The sequence below is a fragment of the Phodopus roborovskii genome, unplaced genomic scaffold (genome assembly GCF_943737965.1).
Source record: "Phodopus roborovskii unplaced genomic scaffold, PHOROB, whole genome shotgun sequence".
Taxonomy (NCBI): Eukaryota; Metazoa; Chordata; class Mammalia; order Rodentia; family Cricetidae; genus Phodopus; species Phodopus roborovskii.
Window position 1 is genome coordinate 16,866,487 of NW_026126558.1, and position 26,259 is coordinate 16,892,745.

The window sequence follows — 26,259 nt, forward strand, 5'->3', positions numbered from 1 at the left end:
CATGCACCACCACTGCCCAGCTATTATTCATGTTTTAACAGATGTGAAAATTAATCTACCCAATAATCACACAGTTGATCTGGTAAAGCTGTAATTAAAACCTAGAAAGCACAACTCCATGCCCACACCCTTAAGTACAACTGTCGTGAAAACATCCAGTGAGAGGCTTTGAAAATTTGCTAGAGTGAGGTAGACTGACTTCTGTTGGAGAAAAAGGAGGGGAAAAAAAAAAACCATTGCCCAGAAAGTAACTGTAAGATTAAGATCTGCATTTGAAAGGACAGTATAAAACAACTTTAATCTCAAAGCAATAGCATGTCTTGTGGGAGTTGTGGCTCTCCCTTTATTAAGGATGAGAGGGAAGGGAGGTTGGTAGGAAAATATGAGCCTTAGTCTGAGCACTCTTCGGCTACATTTGAGACTGCTGAAGCACTCGAGTGAGGCTCTGTGTCTTATACTGCTTTTCCTTTCTATTCTGATAGTTTCCAGTTCCAACTATGTGGACAGCAGATGAGATTGCTCAACTGTGCTATGCACACTATAGTGTCAAACTGCCCAAGCAGGGGAAGCCTGAGCCAAACCGTGAATGGACTTTGTTGGCAGCCGTGGTGAAGATACAGTCTCCAGCTTGTGACACCACTGATAAGGAAGTGCCAGGTGAGACCTTTTATCCCTGTAGCAACAATGCTGGGCTGGAGACGAACTATGGCGTTAGGTGTTCGTTCCCCCCATTATCTCCACCGGGTGGTGCACTGCTCCCGGTGGTGGCAAACCACCTCAAGGGAACTGCACTCCTGGTTGAGTCCACCTGTGGGAGTCCTCTGGAGAAAGGAGAGCTGTGGACTTACTAAACCTAAACAGTAGGAAGCGTTCAGCCTTTGAGAGTTCACTTAATGATTTGTTTTTTCCCTTTCAGTAACAAAGGAAGTTGTCTCAATGGGAACAGGAACAAAATGTATAGGCCAGTCCAAGATGAGGAAGAGCGGTAAGCAGGGAGGGGCTCTCAACAATTATCTCTGTGGGTATGTCCATGCTGACCTCTGGTCTCCTTGTCGAGGAAACGGGGCCATACTGGTTGGAGTGGCTGGCCCCTCAGGCCCTACTGATCGTCCTGCCGATTGGAAGACTGTCCGTTTTTAAAATGAAAGTTCAGAACCGAACTTGGTGGTGCATGCCTGTAATCCTGACACACTCCAGAGGCTGTGGCAAGAAGTTCAACGATAGCACAGGAGACAGAGACAGACAGACAGAGAGGGAGAGAAGAAATCCAAATCAGCAAAAATAGAGGGAACATGCTTCTGACAGTCAGTGAATATTTTCATGTTTAAACCAAAGGTTCTCTGAGTTTAGTTGTCCCACATTATACCTGGAGGATTTACGACTTAGTAGCAGGTAGGAAGCAGCCTGAGTGGTTTCTGAAGCCCCACAAAGCAATCTTGGATTAAATAAACCTTTGGCATCAACAAGAATGTGGAAGCCCCTTCCATTCTCCATGCTATGTCTCCTATATATGAGGGAACTGTCTCAGAAGGACACATGAGGGAAATGTGTCACCGTGAACATGAATACAGTACCATGGTATAAGATATCTCCATCCCTGATTTGCAGATGGAGGATTTCTGTAGCCAGGTGGCACAAGCCTGTAATCCCTGCAGCTACAGATAGCGTTGAAGAGCTTAACCAGCTTGGTGACTCCCCATGTCAGGGTTGGTGGCTCATGTTTTTTAATCCCAGCACTCAGGGGACAGAGGCAGGTGGATCTCTGTGGGTTCAAGGCCAGCCTTGTCTGCAGAACTAGTTCCAGGACAGCCAGGGTTATACAAAGAAAGCCTGCCTCAATAAATAAATACATAGTCAGAGTTGGTGGTACTTGCCTTCAAACCCAGCATTCTGGAGACAGAGATTGGTGGATCTCTGCAGAGTTCTGATGAGCCCAGGCAAGTCAGAGCTTCATGGGGAGACCCTGAGTGTCACCACTGAGTTTGATTCCCAGGACCCACATGGTAAAAAGAGAAAACTAACTGCTTTGAATTGTCCTTTGACCTCTATCCACATGCATATTGTGTCACATGTGCAAACAACATGGCACATATATACAAATTAAATAAATGAAAATGTAATAAGATAACCTTTTTAAAAAATTGAAATCTTGTGATGTAGCTCAGGGGCAGTGCACTTGCCTAGCTGCATAATGTACTTGATTCAATCCCCAATCACTTAAACAGTTGTCTCTATAAATTTCAGCTAGAGATATTTTTTATTTTGTTTGGTCTATTTGTTTTTGTTTTTTTTTTGTTTGTTTTTTTTTTTTTTGTTTTTTTTTTTTTTTTTTTTTTTTTTTTTTTTTTTTTTTGAAGATATGTAGCTCAGGTTTATCTAGAACTTGCTATGTTGTTCAGATTGGCCTCAAACTCATGGTATCCCTGCCTAAGCCAGGGACTACAGAGACTACAGGCACTACCATGGACTCAGCAACCAATAGCAGTTTTGTACCCAAGGTACCTTTGGCATTGTCCAGAAGTATTTTTAGTCATCACCACATGGGATGGGGTATTCTTTGCATCCTCTGGATAAAGGATCCTGTACAAGGTCTCTCTATGTAGTATGTGTGTGTGGAGTGTTTGAGAATTTGAGACAGGATCTTTCTATGTAGCTCTGGCTGACCTGGAACACATTGTGTAGACCACTCTGGCCTTGAACTCACAGATATCCACTAGCCTATGCCTCCTGAGTGTTGGGATTAAAGACATGTGCCACCACTTGTTATATGTGCTTTTCCCATAATACAAAGAATTTTATGGTCCCAAATGTTCAGAGACTCAAGCTGCAAGGACATTCATTACCACTAATGTCTTTCTCACCAAACCCTCCAGTAAGTAGCATGGCCATCCTGAGTGCCAGCCTCTCTAGTTCCCAGTCATCATTTACTCTGTATCTCCTGTCTTTGCCACAGGAGACATCCTCAATGACAGCCACGCTGAGATCATAGCCAGAAGGAGCTTCCAGAGGTAAAGACATAACTCCCAAAGAGTCTTGGTTGAACATGTTTGGGGGATGGGGTTTGATTTCTAATAAGCTCAAAGCTAATCTAGACTGTGTCATTCTGAACTACCGGAGTCCAGATTAGTGGCTCTTGAGTATACCTCAGAAGCACCTGTCAAAACCCAGGTTTCTTGTCAGGTGTGGTGGCACACGCCTTTTCTCTCAGCACCAAGGAGGCAGAGGCAGGTGGATCTCTGTGAGCTTGAGACCAGCCTGGTCTACACAGCAAGTTCCAGGACGGCCAATGCATTTACACAGAGAAATCCTGTCTTGACAAAAAACAAAACAAAAAAACCCAGGTTTCTGAGGGCAGGGTGTAAGCTCTTGCTTAGCACATCAGGCCTCCAGATTCAAAGCCCAGCACAGGGGTGGGAGTGAACAAGATGACTGGACCTGCCTCCTGAGATTCTAATTTCAGTGGGTCCAGGTGAAGCCTGAGATCTTCCTGACCTTTACAACAGGACTCATTTCTGTCATCATGATGCCAGTCTTGTCATTCCACTGTAATTCTTTCCTGTAATCACCCAGCCAGAGAGCTCTCTTTACCACAGAAATTTGTGTATTCTTTTCCCTCCATTTAACTAATTTGATGGTGTTGGAAGTAAGCCAAAGGTGTTGCATATTAGGCCCACAGGGTGTATGTAAAGTAACCGGAGCTACTTCTGTTCTCTTGCAACCCTCAGATACCTTCTCTATCAGCTCCATTTGGCAGCCGTGCTGAAAGAGGATAGTATCTTTGTGCCAGGAACTCAAAGAGGACTGTGGAAGCTCAGACCTGACCTGTCTTTTGTGTTTTTCTCTAGCCACACACCCTGTAAGTATAGTCAAGCCTTAGGAGTAATGTTGCATTGACTGCTTTCTTATGCTTATCTTTTTTTTTTTTTTTTTTAGGATTTATTTATTTATCATGTACACATTGTTCTTCCTACATGTATGTCTGCAGGACAGAAGAGGGCAGCAGATCTTATTGTAGGTGGTTGTGAGCCACCATGTGATTACTGGGAATTTGAACTCAGAACCTTTGGAAGAGTAAGCAGTGCTCTTGGCCTCTGAGTTCTCTCCAGCCCTCTTATGCTTATCTTGCTCATAGAGATATTTCTTCAAAAAACTTCTGGCTGAATATAGCTGTAACTAATGCTTGTGATTATATATATAATCACATTTCTCCTGGGGGAGAGCAGAAGGCAGATAGAGGGAGGTGTGGAGTCTCATACTGTTAGTTCTCAAAGTCAAGATTGGGCAGCTTCAGGTTTAACCCCTACAAAGTACAATGTAGTTAATGGGGCTCAAAAGCCCAAAGTCTTACTACAATAACTTATCCTAAAGCCCATTTCATTCATTGATTTATTCATTGAAGACAGAGTTTTTTTTTCTAATTTATATATTTAGAGAGAGAGACTGTGTGCATGTACATATCTGTGTTATATCTGTGGAGGTCAGAGGATGACTTGCAGTTAGCCCTCTGCTTCCGCTAGGTGGGGTCTAAAGGTGGAGCTCATCAGGCTCGGCAGCAAGCATCGTTACATACTGAACCATCTCACTAGCCTGTGAGACAGGTTTTGCTAAGTTGTCCTGGCTGGCCTTGAACATAATATGTAGCCCATGTTGGCCTTGAGCTTCAGCAGACTTCCCGCCTCAGTCTCCCAAGTGCTGGCAATGCAGGCATGCTCTACACACGCCAGAGATTTTTCGTTTTTTAAGATGGTCCTGCTGTTAGTCCATCTTGCCTTGAACTCTCAAGGCTGCAGGGCTGTGCCACCGTGCCTGTCATGACCAGGTATTTATTACTCAGGCACAATGGAGCATACCAAGTATAAGCAGTGAATAAGGAGCTGGGGAGAGAGCTCGGTGGTAATGCGCTTGCTTAAGGTGAGTAAAGACCTGGACAATATATCCAGGGTGCCAGCCTGCTAACCAATGACACAGACCAGGAGGCTCGGGGATGTGCTCATCTGTGAACATCTGCAAAGCAAGAAGAATCAAGACTATGTAGTATAGCCTTAAAAAGTAAAAGTTGACGGAGGTTTTGTTTTTTTGTTTTGTTTTATTTTTAAGTGAGAGTATGATGGTTTAAGGAAGAGTAGAGGTCATTAATGAGAGATAGATGACTGCTTGGATGTAAGAGAGATTTAGGAGGACAGCGGCTCAGACTTCATGATTGGGAAGGAGGAGGAGGCAAAGATGACTTCTAGGTTTCACCTCAGGGCTTGGAAGAATGATGACACTGCTGAGAAGCGGGAGAAAGAATAGCTGTGCGGTGGGTGGAGGCTCTTCCTTTGTTAATGGTGGCAGTTGACTTTGTTCATGAGTAATCTTCTACAGTGTGGTGCCCATACCCCAACCCCACCAGTGGTTTATCTGTAGGAAGGCTCTCTTGACATTTACTTTTTATTACTAATTAATAATTTGGTGTCTTGGTTAGCTACTTTAGATTCTTACTTTTGTGTTTTATTAATGTGAGTCAGCCTCTTGTATTCAGGCATTCTGTTGAGAGCACATCTCTGAGCCTACAAAGTAGGAGGTGGACCTCAGTGAATTCTGCAAAGTTGCTGTCACTTTGTAAGGTCTCTGGAAGTCAGCCAGGCAGCCTCTCCTGTGACATTTCTCCTTCTGTATCTCCCTTGCCTTTTCCACTCTGGTTATAAAGACCAAAAGTATATTCTTTCCACACTGAAAAAGCAACACACATTGTGTTGGTGCTTGAAGAAATAGCTCCCTTCTCAAGGGAGTGCTGGGCTTTCCCTGACCTCGGGTTTCCTTTGGTTCCCATCGGCACAGAAGAGGTCAGACATCTGTAAACCAGCAATGGGAAGCACAGGAGGTTTTGGAAACACTGGTGTAAACTGAACTTTGCAGGTGTGTGTTTGTTTGTTTGTGGGTTTTTACTGTGAGAACATACATCATAAAACCCCTAAGATGATTTTGAAGAATGTTTGTCAAATTTACTAAACCATGAAATAAGCTACTACTGTTTTCCAAGGCATCTTATAGCATACCAGTCCATAAAATGCCCTTGGGAAAATTTTTTCATTGCAAATCAGTAGTTCACAGGCTGGGGGGATGTAGCTCAAGGTAGAGTGCTTGCCCATTATGTGTAAGATTTGGTTGTGATCTCCAGCCTCACAAAACAAGTCTTTGCCCAAGGTAGGAGAGGTGGCTCAGTGGTTATGGCTCTTCTAGAGAGCATCGGAGTTCAGTTCCCAGCACCCATGTTAGGCAGCTCAAAATTGCTTGTAAGTCCCATTTCTTGGGATCCAAGACCCTCCCTCTTCTGGCCTCTGTAGGCACCTGCACACATGTGAATGCGAGACAAACACATTTATTTACTTATTTATTTTCCCAGACAGGGGTTCCCTGTGACTTTGGAGCCTGTCCTGGAACTAGCTCTTGTAGTCCAGGCTGGTCTCAAACTCACAGAGATCCACCTGCCTCTGCCTCCTGAGAGCTGGGATTAAAAGCGTGTGCCACCACCGCCTGGGACACTGATTTTTTTTTTTAATGCCTTTTTTTTTTTTTTTTTTTTTTTTTTTTAAAGACTTCCCTTAAAACTGTAGTTCTTAGCTGAGGACAGTTTTTTTTTACTCCAACTCCCATGTGTTATAATTACATGTGTGTGCAACCAGACTGGCTCTGGAAACACTTGTTGTTCTTTGACCTCCACACATGTGCAGAGGCTATCATGGTGGCTATCATATAGGATCACCTCCATGGCAATAATTACTTGACTCACAGTTGAATTGTACCTAGGCATGGTGACACACTTGTGATTCCTGGTCTTAAGAGGCAGAGGCAGGAGGTTCAGGAATCTGAGGCCATCCTCACCTAATAGGGAGTTTGAATCCAATCTGAGTAATAGGAGGTTTTGTCTCAAAAGAGAAAACAAACAAAAATTTCATGAGTGTGGAGATTCGGAAACCCTGATCTAAAGCAGTATTTGCGGTAGAAATTACTCGAGACCTTTGTTTAAATATTCAGTTTTCCTTATTTCTCTCATCAAAAAGTTTTAACTCTAGGAAAGGGGTTTCATCAAGACCTCAATGGGTTTTGTTTTTTTGTTTGTTTTTTGTTTGGGGGGGTTGTATTGTTTTGTTTTGTTTTTCAAGACAGGATTTTTCTGTGTAGCCTTGGCTTTCCTACAACTCCCTCTGTAGATCAAGCCTTGGCTTTCCTACAACTCCCTCTGTAGATCAAGCTGACCTCAAAACTCACAGAGATCTGCCTGCCTCTGCCTCCCAAGTGCTGTGATTAAAGGCATGTACCACCACTGCCTGGCTGAACTCAGCAATTTTTATGAGAACTTTAGTACGTGCATGGGATTTTGTTTGTTTATATATACATATCTAATTTTTAAAGATTTATTTACTTATTGTTATGTGAATATGTGTGTGCTTATTTGAGTTTATGTGTACCACTTCAATACAATTGCCAGAGGAGACCACGCGGTGTCAGATCCCCTGAAACTAGAATTATAGGAGGTTATAAACCACCTAATATGGGTGCTTCGAACAGAACCTGGGCCCATGGGAGAATAGCAAATGCTCCTAACCACTGAGCCATCTCTCCAGCTCTAACATTAATTTAGTATTGAAGAAAGAAGTGTCTGTGGATGTCTCATGTGTAAAGTGCTTGCTATACAAGCATTCAACCTGAGTTTTGAGTTCCTAGAACTCTCATAAAGTCAGACACACTAGCACACATCTGTAATCTTAGCACTTATGACAAAATGGATTGCTGGCATATGCAGCATGGAACAAGATTTCAGGTCACACAAAGAGGAAGGTGAGTACCAACACCTGCAGTTGTCCTTTGACCTTCACACATGTACCACAGTATGTACATCCCTCTGTGTGTGTGTGTGTGTGTGTGTGTGTTGATTTTGTATTTATTTGTTTTTTACAGGGTTTACAGGGAACCAAAGGGGCTTTATCTCATTAACCCTGGACTTGGCTTTACCACTAGTTTATCACAATCTTGGCTCTTTTTTTTTCCCTAAAGAAATAATTAAGAAAGTATAAGTCTCAGGTTTAGTAAATGACCACACTAAATCAGCCTTCTGGGCCCCCCCTTCTGAGTTTTTGTTTTTCCTTTTTTTTTTTTGCCCTAATTTTTTTTTTAAAAAAACACACACACACAAACACACACACAGTGTTAAAGATTGAACTCAGGAAGTCCTGCATGCTATGCAATCACTCTACCACTGAGCTATTTCTCCAGCCTCGAAATTTGCATTTCTAATTCCCAAGGGGAGGCTCATGAGAAGTACTGGTTAAAGTGTTCCTTCTCATGCAGGTGGGGATGCCTCCATCATTCCAATGCTTGAGTTTGAAGAACAACCTTGCTGTCTTGTCATTAGAAATTGGGCCAACAGCTCACCTGTAGAAAAGAGTGATAATCTAGAGGATTCCAAAAATAAAAGGGATTGTGAAGACCCTGGCAGTTCCGTAGCCAAGAAGATGAGGCTTGAAACCCCTGCCGTGCCACTGTCCAACTCCGTAACTCACCATGGGATGCAGGAAAGTGGTACAATGAAACCAGATGTCAGCAGCTCCCATCTCATCAAGGAGGAACTGGACACTGCCAATGGAATAGCTCCAGGTATCAAAGTGGTGGATGTGCATAGAACAGGAGCCAAGTGTGTTCCTGGAGAAACTGGAGACTTGAGAAGGCCAGGTGTTGCCTACCACCAGGTGGGGCTGCTTCGAGTTAAGCCCGGCAGGGGAGACAGGACATGCTCCATGTCCTGCAGTGACAAGATGGCAAGGTGGAATGTCCTTGGATGCCAGGGTGCACTGCTGATGCACTTCCTGGAAGAACCCATCTACCTGTCAGCTGTGGTCATTGGGAAGTGCCCATACAGCCCAGAAGCCATGAGGAGAGCATTGACTGGCAGGTGAGAGGCAGTGGGGAGGGCAGGAGAAGGTTTACAGGGAACCAAAGGAGTCTCTAACCCTGGACTTGGCAGTTATACATCTTGGCATTTTTTTTCCCTAAAGAAATAATTAAGAAAGTATAAGTCTCAGGTTTAGTAAATACAGTAACTAACGAGAAAGGAAACCAGAAAAGCTCTGCAGTTGGAAATTAAGTGATTTCTTTTGTTAAAAATAGTACTGATGAATATTTAATGTTTAAAGATGTGTGTGATGTTTAAAGAGCAATTTAGAAGATGAAGTGAGCTCCATTTTGGTCTTAAAATATGTATGTGCACAGAAAGCTGTAGGAGGCTGTGTATCGATAATTATCTCTGAGTCATGGTGTTGTGGGCTGTTTTTCCTCTTTGTTAATGCTGTACATTATCGTTTTTCTACTTTGTACTTCTACAGTAAGCAAAATAATTGCCAGGGCTGGGGAATGTATCTCAGCTGGAAGAGTGCTTACCTAATTTGAATGAAATCCTAGGTTGAATCTTAGCACTGCATAAAACTGGCCATGAAGGCATAGACTTCCAATCTTAGCATTTGGGAGGAGGAAGCAGAAAGATCAGACGTTCAAGGTTACCCTTAGCTCAGTAGGAAGTATGAGGCCAGCCTAGGGTACATAAATCCAGTCTCAAAAAGAAAAACAGCAGGCAAGCAAACAAGAAACAGTATAGTTGCCATTATACTTAAAAAAGCAAAATGAGACTAAATATCTCTGTGACTTTGAGACCAGTCTGGCCTACATAATGAGTTCCAGGACAGCTAGGGTTACAGAGAAACTCTGTCTCAAAAAAACAAAACAAAACAAAACCCCAAATATTAGTTTTAATTCCAATACTCTGGAAGCTGAAAGAGGGCTCTGAGTTCAAGGCCAGTCTGGGCTTCATAGCAAGATTCTAAATCTTGACAAAATAAACAAAGACTCTGTCTCAAAAAAAGATAAACAAGGATGGCTGTGCACATGACCACTCTGGTGTGTGCTATAGTAAATGAGGGCTAGAGAGATATTATGGAGACATAAAAACCTGGGAAGCAGATTCCAAAAGTGGCACCCCAGACAGCACCTAGTGTTCCCACCCCTAGGCAGGCACCTAAGAGAAGTGAAAATGTACATTCCCACGAAAACATACACACAGATGTTTATAGGCAGCATGCTGGAAATAGCCCCAAACAGAAGCAGCCCAAATGCTTATCAATTGATACATGAGTAAGATGCACTGTATCTGTGGGTGTGACCGTGAAGGTCTTTATTCTCAGCACTTGGGAGTCAGACGTAGTTGCATCTGTGTGAGCTTCAAGGCCAGCCTGATCTACAAAGTGAGTTCCAGAGTTCCATATCAGCCAGGACTGTTCCACAGAGAAACCTAGTCTCCAAAAAAAAAAAAAAAAGGAAGGAAGAGTAATGAATATATTCCAACAAATAATGTTCATTGTTAGAAAGGATTGGGGTACCAACCATGGTGTTACTCAGCCTGTAATACCAACACTTGGATAGTAGGATCAGAAATTACATTAAGGTGAAGGCTTAAAATCCAGTCAAAAAGAAAAAAACTGGTGTGCTGGGGGGAAACAAAGACTAATATGCTGACACATGCCACAGTGTGAGTGAACCATTAAAAACCATGGTAAGTGAAATAAGCCATGCATGTTTGATGTGAAATAACCACAAAAGGCAAGTACACAGAGATCTGTGGTGGGAATGGAGAGTAGTAGAGGCTGCTAATGATTATAAAGCTTCTGAGATTGGAAGTTCCTATCTGTGCTGTGGATTTGTATCATATGGACACCTGGCTTGTTCAGGGGAGAGGGGTGATTTTAGTTTGGGGTATGCGTGAAGGATTTCTTAGGAAGCCTATGTGAAGGAGGGAAAGTTTACGTTTCTCGAGTGAAGAATGAAGTTTTGAGATTTCTGACACCACTGGTGGGGATTAACTCAGTTTTTAGTTATACCTTCAGACCTAGTAAAATGGGATCTTTTTCAAGCCATAGAATTCCTGCTAGGGTTGGGGATATAGCTCAGTTGGGAGTAACTGCTTGCTAGCAGGCATAAGGCTCTCTGTTTGATCCCCAGCACCTCATAAAGCATGGTGGGGTATAGTGTACACCTGTATTCCCAGCACTTGGGAGGTAGAGGTAGGGGGGGATCAGAATTTCAAGGTCATCCTCTGCTGTATTTCAGGGTTAGGGCCACACCAGGTTAACTGGGACCCTGTCTCAAATAAATACATAGTAAAGGTAAAGGTCCCCTGTGTGGTATCCTGACAGTCTTCACTCCCCACTTCAGTAAGTACACATGTAGATTCACTTGGCTCCTAGGGCCTTTGTCTCTTTGTTCTCTTCTCCAGGTACATCTGAACTGAATGCATTTCCCCCATGTTTAGGTGTCAGGAGGTCTTGGCTTTACCCAGAGGCTTTAAAGTTCCTGAACTGAAAATAGAGCAGTCGGGTTTGCTGTTTGAACAAAGCCGCTGTGCAGTGCAGAGAGCTGGCACACCAGGCCGGCTCGTTCCTTGTGGGGCAGGTAAGGGGTTCAGGTTGGTTTATCCTAGAGTAACTTCTTTAATAGACTGTCTTAGGAGGACAGTGCTTGGAAGACACCCACCCACATAAGGGTAGGTGTATGCCCTGTGAGATCTTGGCCAGGTTAGTTACCTTCTTTATTTTCAAAGCCTTCTTTATTTTCAAATTACAAGAATATTGCTTGTCATGGCTATTATGAGAATTAAGAAATTATATTTATACTTTTATTCTATGTCTAGCATGTAATAAATTTTCAATGAAATTGTAAGCTAGGAGCTGGTGAGATGGCTTAGCAGGTAAAGGCACACTTGCCAACAAACCTTATAACTCGAGTTTGATTCCTGGGATCCACATAGTGCAAGCAAAGAACCTAACTCCCCTTAGGTTGTCCTCTGACTCCCACATATGCACCATGACATACATGTGCCTGTCCCAATAAATGAGTATAATAAAACATCAAATTGTAAGCTAAATCATCATCATCATCATCATGAACCACTGAGTGGTCATGCATGTCATTAGTCCCAACACTCGGGAGGCAAAGGCAGGAGAATCTCTTGAGTTCAAGGCCAGCCTGGTCTACAGAGCCAGGTCCAAGACAGACAAAGCTACACAAAGAAACCCTGTCTCAGAAAAAAAGTCACAAGCCAGTTGATAACCATTGAATCCTGAGGAACTAAGCATCAGACCCAACTTGTTTTAATGTCATATCCAACTTTCATGGTGCTGTAGAGTCAGAGAGATGTTTTTGTGAAAGTGTTGTAACATTTATGAGAAAATAAACAGGTGTTTATTTTTTTCTTTTGACACCAGCTCTCCCCAGACACTCCCAACATGTCACCCTCCCTCTTTCATGTATGTGTTTATGTGTGTGTTCTCTTTCTCTCATTGGTTTGGCTTGGTTGGGTTTGTTGTTTGTTTGTTTGTTTGTTTTTCTTATTGTTGTGTAGCCTTCTGAGTCCAATTAGTGCTGTCTGTTGAATGTTGACTCATCTTAGCTGGATGGTTTCCAGGTAACCATAGCTACAGTGAGCTCCTGAGTGCAGCAGCCATCAGAGGTCCAGAGAACAACATCTCACAGCTCCCCTCCCCTTCCTCCAGCTCTCGTTCATTCTACCTCTTCTGTGATGTTCCCTGAGCCTTTGGGGTGGGGATTGATACAACTGTCCCATTGAGGGATGAGCACCCTGTAGATACTTACTCTCAACACGGTGACCAGTTAGGAGTCTGTACTAATTGTTGCCTGCTGCAGAAAGAAAATTCTCTGGCCAGGATTGAGGGCAGCGCTGATCTATGAGTAGGGAGCGTTTTAACCCCAGGATTCCTCTCTTCATAGCTATCAGCTGGAGTGCTGTTCCTGAGCATCCTTTGGATGTGACTGCCAATGGCTTTCCACAGGGAACAACAAAGAAAGACATCGGGAGCCCTTGGGCCAGGTACAGCTTAATGGGGCTGGGGAGATGGTATCTATGAACTCAATCCTTCCTGTCCAATTCTGAGACTTCTCCATTTCCCCCAAAAGGAAACTGCCTGCTCCTCCTCTCTAGCCTTTGGAAATCCCTCATTTGCTTTATTACTTCCTCCATATATTTCTGTCTTCTGGACATTTGGTATAAATGAAATCATTTACTGCGTGCTCCTTTGTGCCTGCTTCATCCACTAACATGCCTCCATAGTTCACTTAGCCGAAAAGACACTGAGCTTCTCCTGCCTGGTCACTTCCTCTCTCTGCCGAGTCATCTCACCTCCATCCTACATGGTTAACTAGTGTCTAGCTCTGCCCTCTGATCTCCAGGCAAGCTTTATTTGTTATAGTATAAACAAGATATCACTACAGTGTGATTGGTACCTCCTTCATGTGTGGCTAAGTAGTATCTACCATATAGCTATGCCTTATTTGGCTTACCGTCTCATCAGTAATGGCCTTGGGGGATGTTTTGCTTTGGGCTATTATGAATAGTGCTGGTGTGCCTGTTTTTGTATCCTTTAATCTCTCTTAGGAATGTACATACAAGTGGAATTGCCTGAGCATGTGGTAACTGTATAGACAGCTGTTTAGGAATGAGAGACCCATTTTCCTAGCATCTCTGCCATGGACAGGTCCCAGGAGCACTGCCTTGCATCCTGTCTGACATTTGTGATGATGGTCTGTTAGGCATGAAGTGCTCTCTCCTTGTTTTACTCTGCGTCTCTCCAATGACTAAATAATATGGGCATCTTGCTATGTGCTTACTAGCCATTTGTGGATCTTTGGAGAAATATTTTTTCTCATTCCTTGCCATTTTATTTTTGTTTGTCAATATTTTTCAATTACATTTATGTATTAGGTCAGAAGACATTTTGTGGGAGATTTAATTCTCTACTTCCTCCATGTGGGTCCCAAGGACCAAACTCAGGTCTGTATGGACCAGGCTGGCCTTGAACTCACAGAGATCCAATCCACCTAGATATGTGCCCACCATACGCAGCCCTTTTTACTTTTTTTTTTTTTTTTTTAAGATTTTGTTCATTTTATTTTATGTGTATAGGTGTTTTTCCTGTATGTATATCTATGTACTGTGTGTGTGTGTTCAGAGCTCCCAGAAACCAGAAAAGGGTGCCAGAGTTTATGGAACTAGAGTTACAGTTGTGAACTATCTTGTGGGTGCTGGGTATTGAACCTGAATTCTTTGAAAGATCAGCCAGTATTCTTAACCACTAAGCCATCTCTCCAGGTCCCTTTTTTTACTTTTGATGGTGCCCTTTAAAGCACAAAAGTTTTGAATTTTAAAGAAGTCAAAACTTGGTTGTACTTTTGGTATCTTATCTAAGGAATCTTATGTAATTTGGTTACAAAATGTACTGTTTTGTTTTGTTTCCAGCCATCTTTTGTACTTGTGAGAAGACCTGCAGTCAGGCTGAGAGAAGGATGTGTGAGCAGAGCAGGTCATGGGAGATCAGGTGTTCAGATTTCCTGCTGCAGTCTGGCTCCTTTGGGAGTGACAGACTCAGGCTCCTCATCTATCCCCACTCAGCTGACTGAGGCTTCTGCTTGCTGCTTTGCTCAGAATGGGGTGGGGTATTCTTTGCTCAGAGTCTTTACCCTCATACTTTAAAATCCCAGCTCAACTCCCAGTTCCTCCTGAATCAAAAGCATCATTTCTCTCTAGATTCCTGTCACAGTATGTCTGTTCCCTGTGTGACCCCCAGTGCCTCAGGTTCTAACCCTGGCTCCAATTGCCTGTATGAGTTGGGGGCAAAGCCAGCTGCTGTGTAGGCTGCAGTGTACTTTTCCCAGTAAAGTGAGGGTTTATGGATAAACAGGGTCTTAGTTAACATTTCTACTGCTCTGACAAAGCACTGTGACCAAGGCGACTTAGAGAAGGAAGCATTTAACGGATGCTTACAGTCCATGGCCACCTTAGCGGGGAGCATGGCAGCAGGCAGGCTGAGAGCTTATATCTTTATCTGTAAGTAGGAGGCAGAGAAGTGTGAGGGGTTGAATATGGATATGAATTAAAAGGAGACTGCAGGGTGGCAGAGGCTTGGGGATTAAAGGGGTCAATTTATATCCTGGCACTGTTTCTCCCAACTGTACCTGAGAAAATAGCTCAACTTCTCTTATTTGAAGTTATTTGCTAACTGTAAAGCAAGGTTAACCAATGTGAGAATTGAGAAAGGTAGATATAGCTTGAGGTGGCATCCTGCTAAAATTGATTTCTCTTTTAATCATCTAGTGATCTTTGTAATGTTATTGTATATAGAAACTAGAGCTCACTTCATACTAAGACTATCAGCTGCTAGGAGAGGCATACTCCTCACTGCTCATCCCTTAGTGGGTGCATTGTGAGGCCACCTCTGGGAAACTCTGGGGATCTCAGATGGTGTTATGAAAGACGCCAGAAGAGTATGTTTGCAAACACTGGGATAATAACAGGAATCACATAAAAGATGCTCATTTAAAGAAGCTTGGGTTTTTTTGGGCTGGAGAGATGGCTCAGGGGTTAAGAGTACTGATTGCTCTTCCAGAGGTCCTGAGTTCAATTCCCAGCAACCACATGGTGGCTCACAACCATTTGTAATGAGATCTGGTGCCCTCTTCTGGTGTGTAAGCATACATCCAGGCAGAACACAACATACATAATACTAAAGCTTAAAAAAAAAAAAAAAAAAAAAAGAAGAAGCTTAATTTTTTTTTTTAACTCCACTTCATAAAGGCTAATTCTCTTTATCCTAAAGAGAAAAAAAAAATCCTCTGTGTCAGTTGACATCCTAGAATATCCTGGAAAGATCATGAAACAGCTCACTGAATTGAAAAGAAAATGATAAATAGAGGACTTTGTTTGTTTTTACTCATATGTGTGCTATATGAGTCTGTACATTTGAGTGAAGATGTCCACAGAAGCCAGAAGAGGGTATTGGATCCCTTGGAGGTTGAGTCACAGTTGTAAATACCATGTACAGGTCCTAGGAACCAAACTCAGGTCCTCTACAAGCACCTTTCCAACTGAGCGATCTCACCAACCCAGTGAGAGAATTTTTGTTTTGTTTAGCTTTGTTTTTGAGACAGGGTTTCTCTGTGTACCACCATACCAAGCTAGGTATTTTTTAAATAGTGTTTTTATTCTTTGAGAATTTCATACAATATATTTTGATCAAATTATTCCCCCTCCCCCAATTCCCAGGTGAAGGATTTTTTAAAAGAAATCTAAAATAAACAAATCTAAAAGCTCCTGTGCTTTGTTTTGTAGTAATCAGCAGTGCTAGCCAGCTCACAAGGAAGGGCTTAAATCTTAGCATGTGGTTCTCTCTGCTAAAAGGACCCAGGTCTCTTGGGAAGCAGGAGCTAGCAGCCACCACCTAGAAGATTCTTAGACTCCTCAGATAATTCAGTAGTTTCTAGTGTGTATGGCTCTCCCTAATAGAGACATTACACATGTGGCTACTGTATTCTGGTATGGAATAAGACTTAAGAAAACACACACTTTGCCAGGTGGTGATGGCTCACACCTTTAATCCCAGCACTTGGAAGACAGAAGAGGTAGATCTCTTAGAGTTCAAGGCCAGCCTTGTCTATAGAGTGAGTTCCAGGACAGCCAGGACCACACAATGAAATCCTATCTCAAAAAAGCAAAAGAAAAATTATAGAAAGAAAGACTTACTTCACTGGAGCAAGTTCCCAAACAGGTTTATTTTCAAACTATATACATGCTAGCAATCAATCTACCACTGAGCTATACTCCCAGACTCTAATTTCCTTTATAGGCATAACTCACTTTTTTGAAGTATGGAGGGGGCTGCTGATATAGCTCAGACAGGCTTTGCTCTGGATCCTGTCTCAGCACCTAAGTGCTGAGAATGTGCTCACATCTCACCATTACTGAAGACTTAAGTGGAAAAACATTCGAAGTTCCTGTTGGTTCTCCAGAGGACAGACTATTGAGAATCTTTATAGGTGTGTTCCCAAGAGGATATAGACTCTCCCTCTGCACCAGCCTTGCCTAGTAAATAGATCCTAGTAAGCCTCCTTCCAATGAATGAGGTGACATGTTGAGCCTAGATGTGGATCCAGGTGGTAGAGTATGACATGATAGGGGTTTCTTATTGTTGTGAATGAAATGTCCCAGTATACTTCATTAAGACTCAGTAGCAAACCAGACTTGGTAGTGCATGCTTTTAGTCCCAAAACTCAGGAGGCAGAAGCAGACAAATATTTGTCAGGCAGAAGTCTTGACTGAGATTATTTTGTTAGTAAATACATATAGCCAAATGATAAAATCATATTTACAATAAAATTACTAAGTATAGGAAAAGTTAACATTTTTGTTGCCTTTGGTGCCAACCCTTTGTGTATGTTCTCTCTAATGTTTAAGAGGTGACTTTGTTCTTGAGTATTAATTTTCTGAGTGGTAATTAATTAACCTGGGCTTGACTAACACCATCACATGAACTGTGCTGTTATTTAGTTATATAACTTGTTTCAGTTCTAGGAGACTGTCTCAGCTGCAAGGTCTCAGTGGAAGTTTTAGCTGTTGATGCTTAGATTCTGCCAGGCCACTTTATTCAGGTGGAAGAAATAAACTTTTTGAGCTCCAGGAGGTTTGGAGTACTCCATTCTAGTACACCTGCAATCACCTGGCACTTAATTATGTATGAAACTCCTGTTTGCAGTATCGACTTCCTGCCAGACAAACTGTATATTTTTTTTTTTTTTTTTTTTTTTTTTTTTTTTTGGAGACAGAGTTTTTCTAGCTCTGTAGACCAGGCTGGCCTGGAACTCATAGAAATCCACCTGCCTCTGTCTCCCAGGTACTAGAATTGAAGGCTGTGCCACCACCACCCTACCCCACTTTGTATTCATTATGGCAATGTAAGTTACTGATTTTCGGAAGTCTACATGCTCTAAGTGGGATTTTTTTTTGGGGGGGGGCAGCAAAACAAGGTTTCTCTGTGGTAGCCCTGGCTGTCCTAGAACTCATTCTGTATATCAAGCGGCCTCTACCTCCGAAGTTCTGGAATTAAAGGAGTGGGCCACCACTGCCCAGCCAAGCAGGATATTTGTGTCAAAGCTAGGAATCACACTTACAGTTACACACACACACACCCCTATTCTATTCTCTTCTGTTGTCCTGTTTATTCCTATAGCGAAACCATACTCTATGCTTTTTTAGATTTTAGATAGGGTCTCTCCCTCTCCCAACCCCTTCTCTCTCCCTGTCCTAGATCATCTTTGAATGCACAGTCCTGACTCAAAAAACACATTCAACTCTAGCTTTAAATAAGATGATATCTGTCAGAAAAAGTCCCCATGGCATGTCCTTCAAGAGTCTTGTCTTGGCCATTCTTGAATCTTTTTAAATGTAAAGATCAATTGAGAAAAATAGAATCTTTTAGCATTGTCTTCCAGACCAGGAACATGGAAGCCAGCTATGCTAACCACTATACCATTACCACGACAGGAACATGGACAGCATATAACACTCCTGCCAGATTTGACAGAGAGACAGGGTTTCTGTGTATAGCTCTGGCTGTCCTGGAACTTGCTCTATAGACCAAGCTGGCCTTGAATTCACAGAGATCCGCCTGCCTCTGCCACCCCAGTGCTGGGATTAAAGGTGTGCTCCACTACCACACGACTGTTTAGAACTTCTTTAAGTTTTTTATTATTTATTTATTTATTTTTGTGGCTGTGCATTTATCTAATTTATGTACTTATAAACACTCATGCCACAGCATTTGTGGATTTTTGTTTCTTTGTTTGTTTTTTGAGACAGGGTTTCTGTGTAGCTTTGGAGATTGTCCTGGAACTCACTCTGTAGACCAGGCTGGCATCGGATTCACAGAGATCCACCTGCCTCTGCCTCCCAAGTGCTGGGACTAAAGGCATACGACACTAACCAGCCAGAGGACAGCTTTTGAAAGTTGGTTCTCTGCTACCATATAGGTCCCATGGATGAAATTCAGGTTGTCATGGCTTCATGACTGAGTCATCAAACCAACCCAAAACTTAGTTCTCTTCTTTTAAGATTTATTTTTATTGTATGTGTGTTTTATTTTATGAGTGTTTTGCCTGAGTGTATGTGTACCACACGCGTGCCATATCCACAGAGGCCAGAAGAGGACATTGTATCCCCTAAAACTGAACTTACAGACAATTGTGAGCCCAGATCCTCAGGAAGAGTAGCACATACTCTTAACCACTGAGCCAGTCTAAGGTTTATTTTTTATTTTTAATTATTTGTATATGTGTGTGTGTGTGTGTGTGTGTGTGTGTGTGTGTGTGTGTGTGTTTCTGTTTGTGAGTATGTGCATGTGAGTGCAGGTGCCTGCAGAGACCAGAAGAGCATGGCAGATCCCCGGAGCTAGAGTAACAAGGCAGTTGTGAGCCACCTAATTTGGATGCTGGGAACCAAACTCAGGTTCTCTGCAAGAGCAGCAAGTGTGCCTAACCATTGAGCCATCTGCCTAGCCCCTGTTTTTTCTGTTTTCCTTTCTGTTTTTTTTTCTAGCAGTACTAGAGATGAAACCTAGAACTTAATACAAGGTAAATGCTCTAACCCTGAGCAATAGCCCAGCCCTCAATAATCCTTTATAATTTCATTTTATTATTTTAAATTATTTTTATTTTTTATAATTCTCTTATATACATCTTTCACATCCCCATTAGATTTATTCTATGAAAGTACATTGTTATCTGTTAATGTTTAACAAAGTATCTACAAAATAGCAGCTTTAAATAACAATAAACCTTATTCTTCAGAGTTTCTGCTAATTTGGTATAAAAAAATGAATTTAATAGGCGATTGTACCTTGGGATTTGAGAGGTCAATAATTACGTCATCTGGGGTTGCAGTCCCCTGAAAGCTTGAATGGGGTGGGAGGATTTAATTCTAAAAATGCTAAGTCATGTGGCTAACAGGTCAGTGTCACCTGCCAGCAGTCACAATACAGATCTCTCTAGAGAGGCGAGGTGTGGTGACCTATGCCTGTAATCTTAACACTTGGGAAACTGAGGCAGGAGGCTCATGATTCAGGACCAGCCTGGGCAATATAGCAAGACATTTTGTTGGAGGTTGTGGGGGGCAGAGAGGGAAGAGGAAGAAAGGAGAGGAGAGACTCATGAGACATTTCAAGGTCAGTCTGCATTGCTTCTTGATGACTACAAAGGGATGGGGCATCTGGCACACCTGAGCACTGTGATGAGGCCTGCCTGGTGTCTCTGGTGGAGGCCTGGCACCTAGTTATTAGTCGGTGATATTTTCTTTCTTTTTCTGAACAGGTCCCGAATCAGCAAGGTAGAACTCTTCAGATCATTCCAGAAGCTGCTGAGCAGCATTGCAGAAGACAAGCAGCCAGACTCTGTCAGGTGACACTGTCCATCCCTCTGTCCTCGTGTCTGTAAAGACTTCTGCTCTGGTTCTGGCTTGTGCATGGTGAGATGTCTGGCAGGTGACTCATCCACTCAGCAAGCCAATGAGCGCTTACTACTTACAGAGAATGGGAACTTGTAGGTTTGTGTCAGAGTCTTACCTGGGTTATAAAGGAGAGGCTATTGTTGCAGTAAACACAAAGGGGTATGAGGAAGGTTTGGTTTTAGCTTTACCTACTCATTTATTTACTTATTTCGAGATAGAATCTCACTGCCCAGGTTGGCCTGAAACTGAAACTCATTATACAGGACAGCTTAAGCTCAAAGTACAGCAATTCTCCTGCTTCAGCCTCCCAAATGCTAGGATTACAGGCCTGATTTTTTTCCCCCATTTTTTCATTTAACTGATTGGCTGACTTTATGATGCTGGCAATGGGATCCAGGGCCTCTGTCGGGAAGCTACACATGTTTTCCAGGAGCACAGGACTCAAATAGTTTAAAATATCAAGTTCATGGATCCTGCCTCTTTACTAACAATAAATAAATAAATAGATAGATAGATAGATAGATAGATAGATAGATAAATAAATAAAACAAATCAGTATTTACTGCAAGAAACATTGTCTCTTATACAGCCAGCACCACTCTTGCAAACTCATGTGAACATGCACGCATACATGCGTGCACATGCACACACACACACACACACACTCAAACATAATAAAAATATGGGCTGGAGAGATTGTTCAGAGGCTAAGAGCACTGGCTACTCTTAATGAGGACCCAGGTTCAACTCCCAGCACCTACATGGTGGCTCAACCATCTATAACTGCAATCCCAGGGGATCTGACACTCTTCAGGCCTCCACGGGTACTGCATACACATAACACACATGCAAGATAAATGACCTTACACACACAAGAATTAATAATAATAAAGATAAGAAATGAAAATGAAAACAGGATAAAATTGAATTAGTGAGAAGTCTCTGTATTGTTATTTTTCTTGTTATAATAAAAAAAAAAAGGACTGGTAAATACAGCTTAAGGGAGAATGTATTTTGGTTCACAGTTGGAAGGCGCAGTCCATAGCGGCAGGAAAATGAAGTAGCTGCTTACATTGCATCCAAAATTAGGAAGCAGAGAGAGGAACACTGGTGGCCAGCGCAGCTTTTCCTTTTTGTTCAGTCTGGGCCAAGCCCATGTATGCCACTGTCCACATTCAGGGTGGGTCTTCCCACCGCAGTCAAACCTTCCTGGAAAACATCCTCATATGAACATGCCCAGAAGTCGGTTTCCCTGGTGATTCTAACTTTAACTCCAGTCTAGTTGACAGTGAAGATTAATCATCACAGTCTTGATTTATTTGATGGTAAGAATAGTAACATTAGCCATGTCACAAAACCTCTAAGAAGAATACAAGTAAAAATATTGCATGTAAAAGTGCTTAGCTCAGGCGTGGTTTACACTTGGTTTTGATAACCAGTAACTACTTTTATTTGATAAAAATCTATGAGGGGTGGAGCTGAAGAGATGGCTCAGTGGATAAGAGCACTTAGGTCCTAATACCCATGTCAGATGGCTCACTCCCTTTCTAGGGAATATAACACCCTCTTCTGGACCCTATGAGCAGAGGCACACATGCTGCACAGACATGCTTGCAGGCAAAACACTCATGCATAAAATAAAAGTTTTAATTTAAATGTTTTATTCTGTGAATGAGATATATATGCAACACAAGTATTTAAGGAAGAACTTTTTCAGTTCTGAGGACCAAACCAGGGGTTCCTGTAAACTAAGCAAGCACCCTACTGCACGAGCTACATCCCCAGCCCACAGCAAAGAATTGGATTCAGTATTAAAGTTGATTGAAGGACAAGGGCAGGGAGCTTTTCTTAAACTTACTCAGGAGATTCTAGTTGAAACTGGACTTAGAGAGCTAGGGCAGAAATCAAGGTCAAGTCAAGAGGAGGACTCAAGAGAACTCTGACCCATATTTTAGTCCTAGTCCTTAACCAAAGATAATCTCCTAAGAATTACTGTAGTTTAGCTGGGCAGTGGTGGTGCAGGCCTTTAGTCCCAGCACTTGGGAGACACAGGCAGGTGGATCTCTATGAGTCGGAGGCCACCCTTCTCTACAAATCAAGTTTGGGACAGGCTGCAAAGCTACAGAGAAACTTTGTGTTGAAAGTGGCCCCCCAAAAAGAATAACTGTAGGGTTTTTTGTTGTTGTTGTTGTTGTTGTTTGTTTTGTTTTTTTTAACTGTTTGGCTTTTGGGGACCTGCCACCCAGCTCCCAAATAAATACATGGAGGCTTATTCTTTCTTATAAATGCCTGGCCTTAGTTTGGCTTCTTATTAGCTTATTATGTATAGTGTTCTGCCTGCATGTATGCCTGCAGGCCAGAAGAGGGCACCAGATCTCATTATAGATGGTTGTGAGCCACCATGTGATTGCTGAGAATTGAACTCAGCACCTCTGGAAGAGCAGTCAGGGCTCTTAACCTCTGAGTTGTCTCTTCAACCCCTAGGTTGGCTTATTTCTATCCCATTTTTCTTAACTTAAAGTATCTCTTCTACCTTTTGCCTCTGTGCTTTTGTCTTTCTCTATCCTATATACCTTTGTTTATTTCTTACTCCAGGACTTGCTGTGTAATTGTGTGGCCAACCCCTAGTGTCCTCTCTCCTTTTATCCATCCTCAATCTTCTCTTTTTCTCCTTCTATTTATTCTCTCTTCCTGGAAGCCCTGTCTATCCTTTCCTTTCTCCTGCCTAGCTATTGACTATTCAGTTCTTTATTAGAACAGTCCAGTGTTTTAGACAGGCAAAGCAACAGAGCTTCACAGAGTTAAACAAATGCAACATAAAAGAATACAACACATCATTAAATAAATATTCCACAGCATAAGTGAATGTAACACACCGTAAAATAATATTCCACAACCAATTACAACTAGTCAGAGTGCCGGGCATTTTTCAGCAGTCAGGCTAAAGGGTGTGGATTTGCAGCATATAGTAGGAGAATGTGGATATTACATAATGTTTTTCTGTTTGTTTGTACTTTGGTTTTTCAAGACAGGATTTCTCTGTGTAATAGCCCAGGCTGTGCTGGAAGTCAGTATGTAGACCAGGCTGACCTTGAATTCACTGAAATCTGCCTGCCTCTGCCTACCAAGTGCTGGGATTAAAGGTGAGCACCAGCACTGCCTGGCACATAATGTTCTATAAGAAACAGTGCCAACAAGGTTCTTAATCTCTAGATCCTTTGGTGAAAACTTTAAGTCAGGACTAGGGTAGAGAGCTCAGTGATAGTAGGAGGAGACTGTCTGGCATATATGAACCCATGTATGATCCCCAATACCACAAAGAAAACTTTTATCTGATTGTACAGGAGCCATACAAAACTAGTATTCTGTGATTCCAACCTGCTTAAGCATGTAGTGCTTTAACATGCATTCCCTATAGAGGGGAACAGAGAGCTCCTCTGCTCCTGCTCTGCTGTTTGAATCTTCCCAGCTGCTCTAAGGGTGAGCGAGAGCAAGCACTCCAATGAGAACTGTGCTTGATGACATGTGTGCATTAGGGTGCAGAAGCTGGACACCTACCAGGAGTACAAGGAGGCTGCGTCTGCCTACCAGGAAGCCTGGAGCGCACTCCGAAGGAAACCACCATTTGCATCCTGGATCAGAAACCCACCCTACTACCACCAATTTAAATGAACTCTTGCTGCTACCAGGATCCTTCATATTGATCTGCCTTTTCTCAGAATGCTGCATGTCTTCAGTGTCATATAATGGAACCCAGAACCTCATCAATCTGTACTTGATTGGAATTGCTAGCTCCTTGCTAAAATGGTCTCTCAATGATGACCTTGGTATTTGCCTTGAGTTATGTTTTATTGGTTTTCTAAAATACAACATCAGGTATGATGCTTTTTAAAGCAATCTGCAGCAGCTCTGATTAGGCAAGTGTACATTGGATGGAAATTGTATTAGAGTGTCTAGATACTTCGGAGCTCCTGGAGTAGTGAACATGTATTTCATATTTCCAGCCTGCCTTTGGGAACCACCATTTCCCAGTTCTCTACAATCAGATGTGGTTGAAGTCAACTTCACTCTCAGGCTCAGCACAGGACTAGCCTCGGGAAGCTCTGTTCTCAGACCTGCCAAGAAAGGTTGGTTTGTTGTTTGAGACAGAGTCTCACTTTGTAGCCTGTGTTATCCTTGACTTTCAGTCCTGCATCAGCCTTCCAAGTGCCAAGATGATAGGCATAAGCCACCATCATAACTAGCCCAAAATATTCTCATTCTTTCCCTCCCTCTCTCCCTCTCCTTCCTACCTCTCTTCTTGAGACAGGATCCTTGAACTCACTATGCAGCTAAGGATGACCTTGAACTCTGACTTCCTGCCTCTGCCTCCAAGTGTAACACCATACTTTGCTTCCAGGAATCTCTTCTGATCAGGGTTATAGGGTCATTATAATCTTGAACTGCCAGTAGTTGCCATCTTTTCCTACCACATAGAGACAGCCAGCTGAGAATGAAGGCAACCATTGCTGTTTGACCAAGTTCCAGCATTTCAACATTGCAGACCACACTTCTCCAGCACCTTATTACTTTCATGTTTAATGATTCTCAATATCAATGCCTTTCCCTTTGGGAAATTTTGTTCGGTCTTTGGTAAAGAATAAAAATGTGTACAATGGTAGCCTCTCTAAACACAATAATTCTTTGGAAAAAATTCCCGCCACAGTGGATTTCCATTGTTCCCTCCTAATTAACCTAGAACAGAGTTAGAGATTTACTAGACACACCTGTAGACACACTTGATCCCAAGGATGAGACGCCTGAAACTCAAATCCAGAGGCTGAGGCCATTAAGGACAAGAGTTCAATTAATAAATATAGAGAAATCAGGATGGTACTTTATAATGGGAAAATAGTAAGACATCAGGACCTTCCCTTTTGGAAACGTGTAAGAGGAACAGGCCCACATAGTATGACTAAGAAATTGTATAGGGGCTGGACAGATGGCTCAGAGGTTAGGAACACGACTACTCTTCCAGAGGTCCTGAGTTCAATTCCCAGCACCCACATGGTGGCTCACAACCATCTGTAATGAGATCTGGAGCCCTCTTCTGGACATGCAGGAGGAACTATGTGTACACAATAAATAAAATAAATCTTTAAAAAAAAAAAAAGTAAAGAAAAGAAATAGTATAAGCCAGGTGGTGGTGGTACATGCCCTTAGTCCCATCGCTCAGGAAGCAGAGACAGGCAAATTGCTAACTTTGAAGCCAGCATGGTTTACAAAGTGAGTTCTAGGATAGTCAGGGCTGTTACACAAAGAAACCCTGTCTCAAAAAATAAAAGAAATTGTGGTATAGTGTCTGCTCCCCAGAAGTCCTTTTCCCAAGGTCAGGCATTTGGATAAGGGTTTGCATTCCTTTGGGAGCTTGAGGAAAGTTCCTGCTTGATAAAGCAGTCCTTCTTATCTCTAGCAAGAGGAATTTGTGGCCCTTCCAGTAAGATGTGACTGGTGCCTATCATCAAGGTCAATGCTAGATTCCTCAAGGCACATTCCAGCTCATAGTATAAAAGGTATAGTCTTTTTTTTTTTTTTTTTTTTTTTTTTTCAATTAAACACTGCTGGTAGCCATCCTGATTCACCTTTAGTCCTTCAGATCAAGTTTTTCTTCTCTTCCCTGCCACTCCATACACACAAACACACACACCACACACACACTGCAGGCAGCAAAGGAGAAAATGGCTAAAACAGCCAGAAGCTCTAGTATCCAACCTGCACCCAAACTCAAATATGAGACAGGTGCCCGCTTTATTTTGTCTGTAACTTATTGATGGGGGCCTACACATGTCACAGTGTATGTGTGGTGGTGCACCTTTGAGACACAGTTTCTCTGTGGCTTTGGAAGCTGT

At 42.5% G+C, this 26,259-nt stretch overlaps 1 protein-coding gene across 1 annotated transcript; it reads left to right on the forward strand.

Moving 5' to 3' along the window:
* The first annotated feature begins 468 nt into the window (after nucleotides 1-468).
* On the forward strand, nucleotides 469-25,031 carry Adat1 (adenosine deaminase tRNA specific 1). The gene is made up of 9 exons (XM_051201760.1): nucleotides 469-657; nucleotides 917-985; nucleotides 2,954-3,008; nucleotides 3,726-3,856; nucleotides 8,332-8,932; nucleotides 11,339-11,478; nucleotides 12,814-12,913; nucleotides 20,236-20,322; nucleotides 23,908-25,031. Exons 1-9 carry the CDS (start codon nucleotides 498-500, stop codon nucleotides 24,041-24,043), a joined length of 1,479 nt encoding a protein of 492 aa, XP_051057717.1. The 5' UTR covers nucleotides 469-497; the 3' UTR covers nucleotides 24,044-25,031.
* The last annotated feature ends 1,228 nt before the right edge of the window (nucleotides 25,032-26,259 follow it).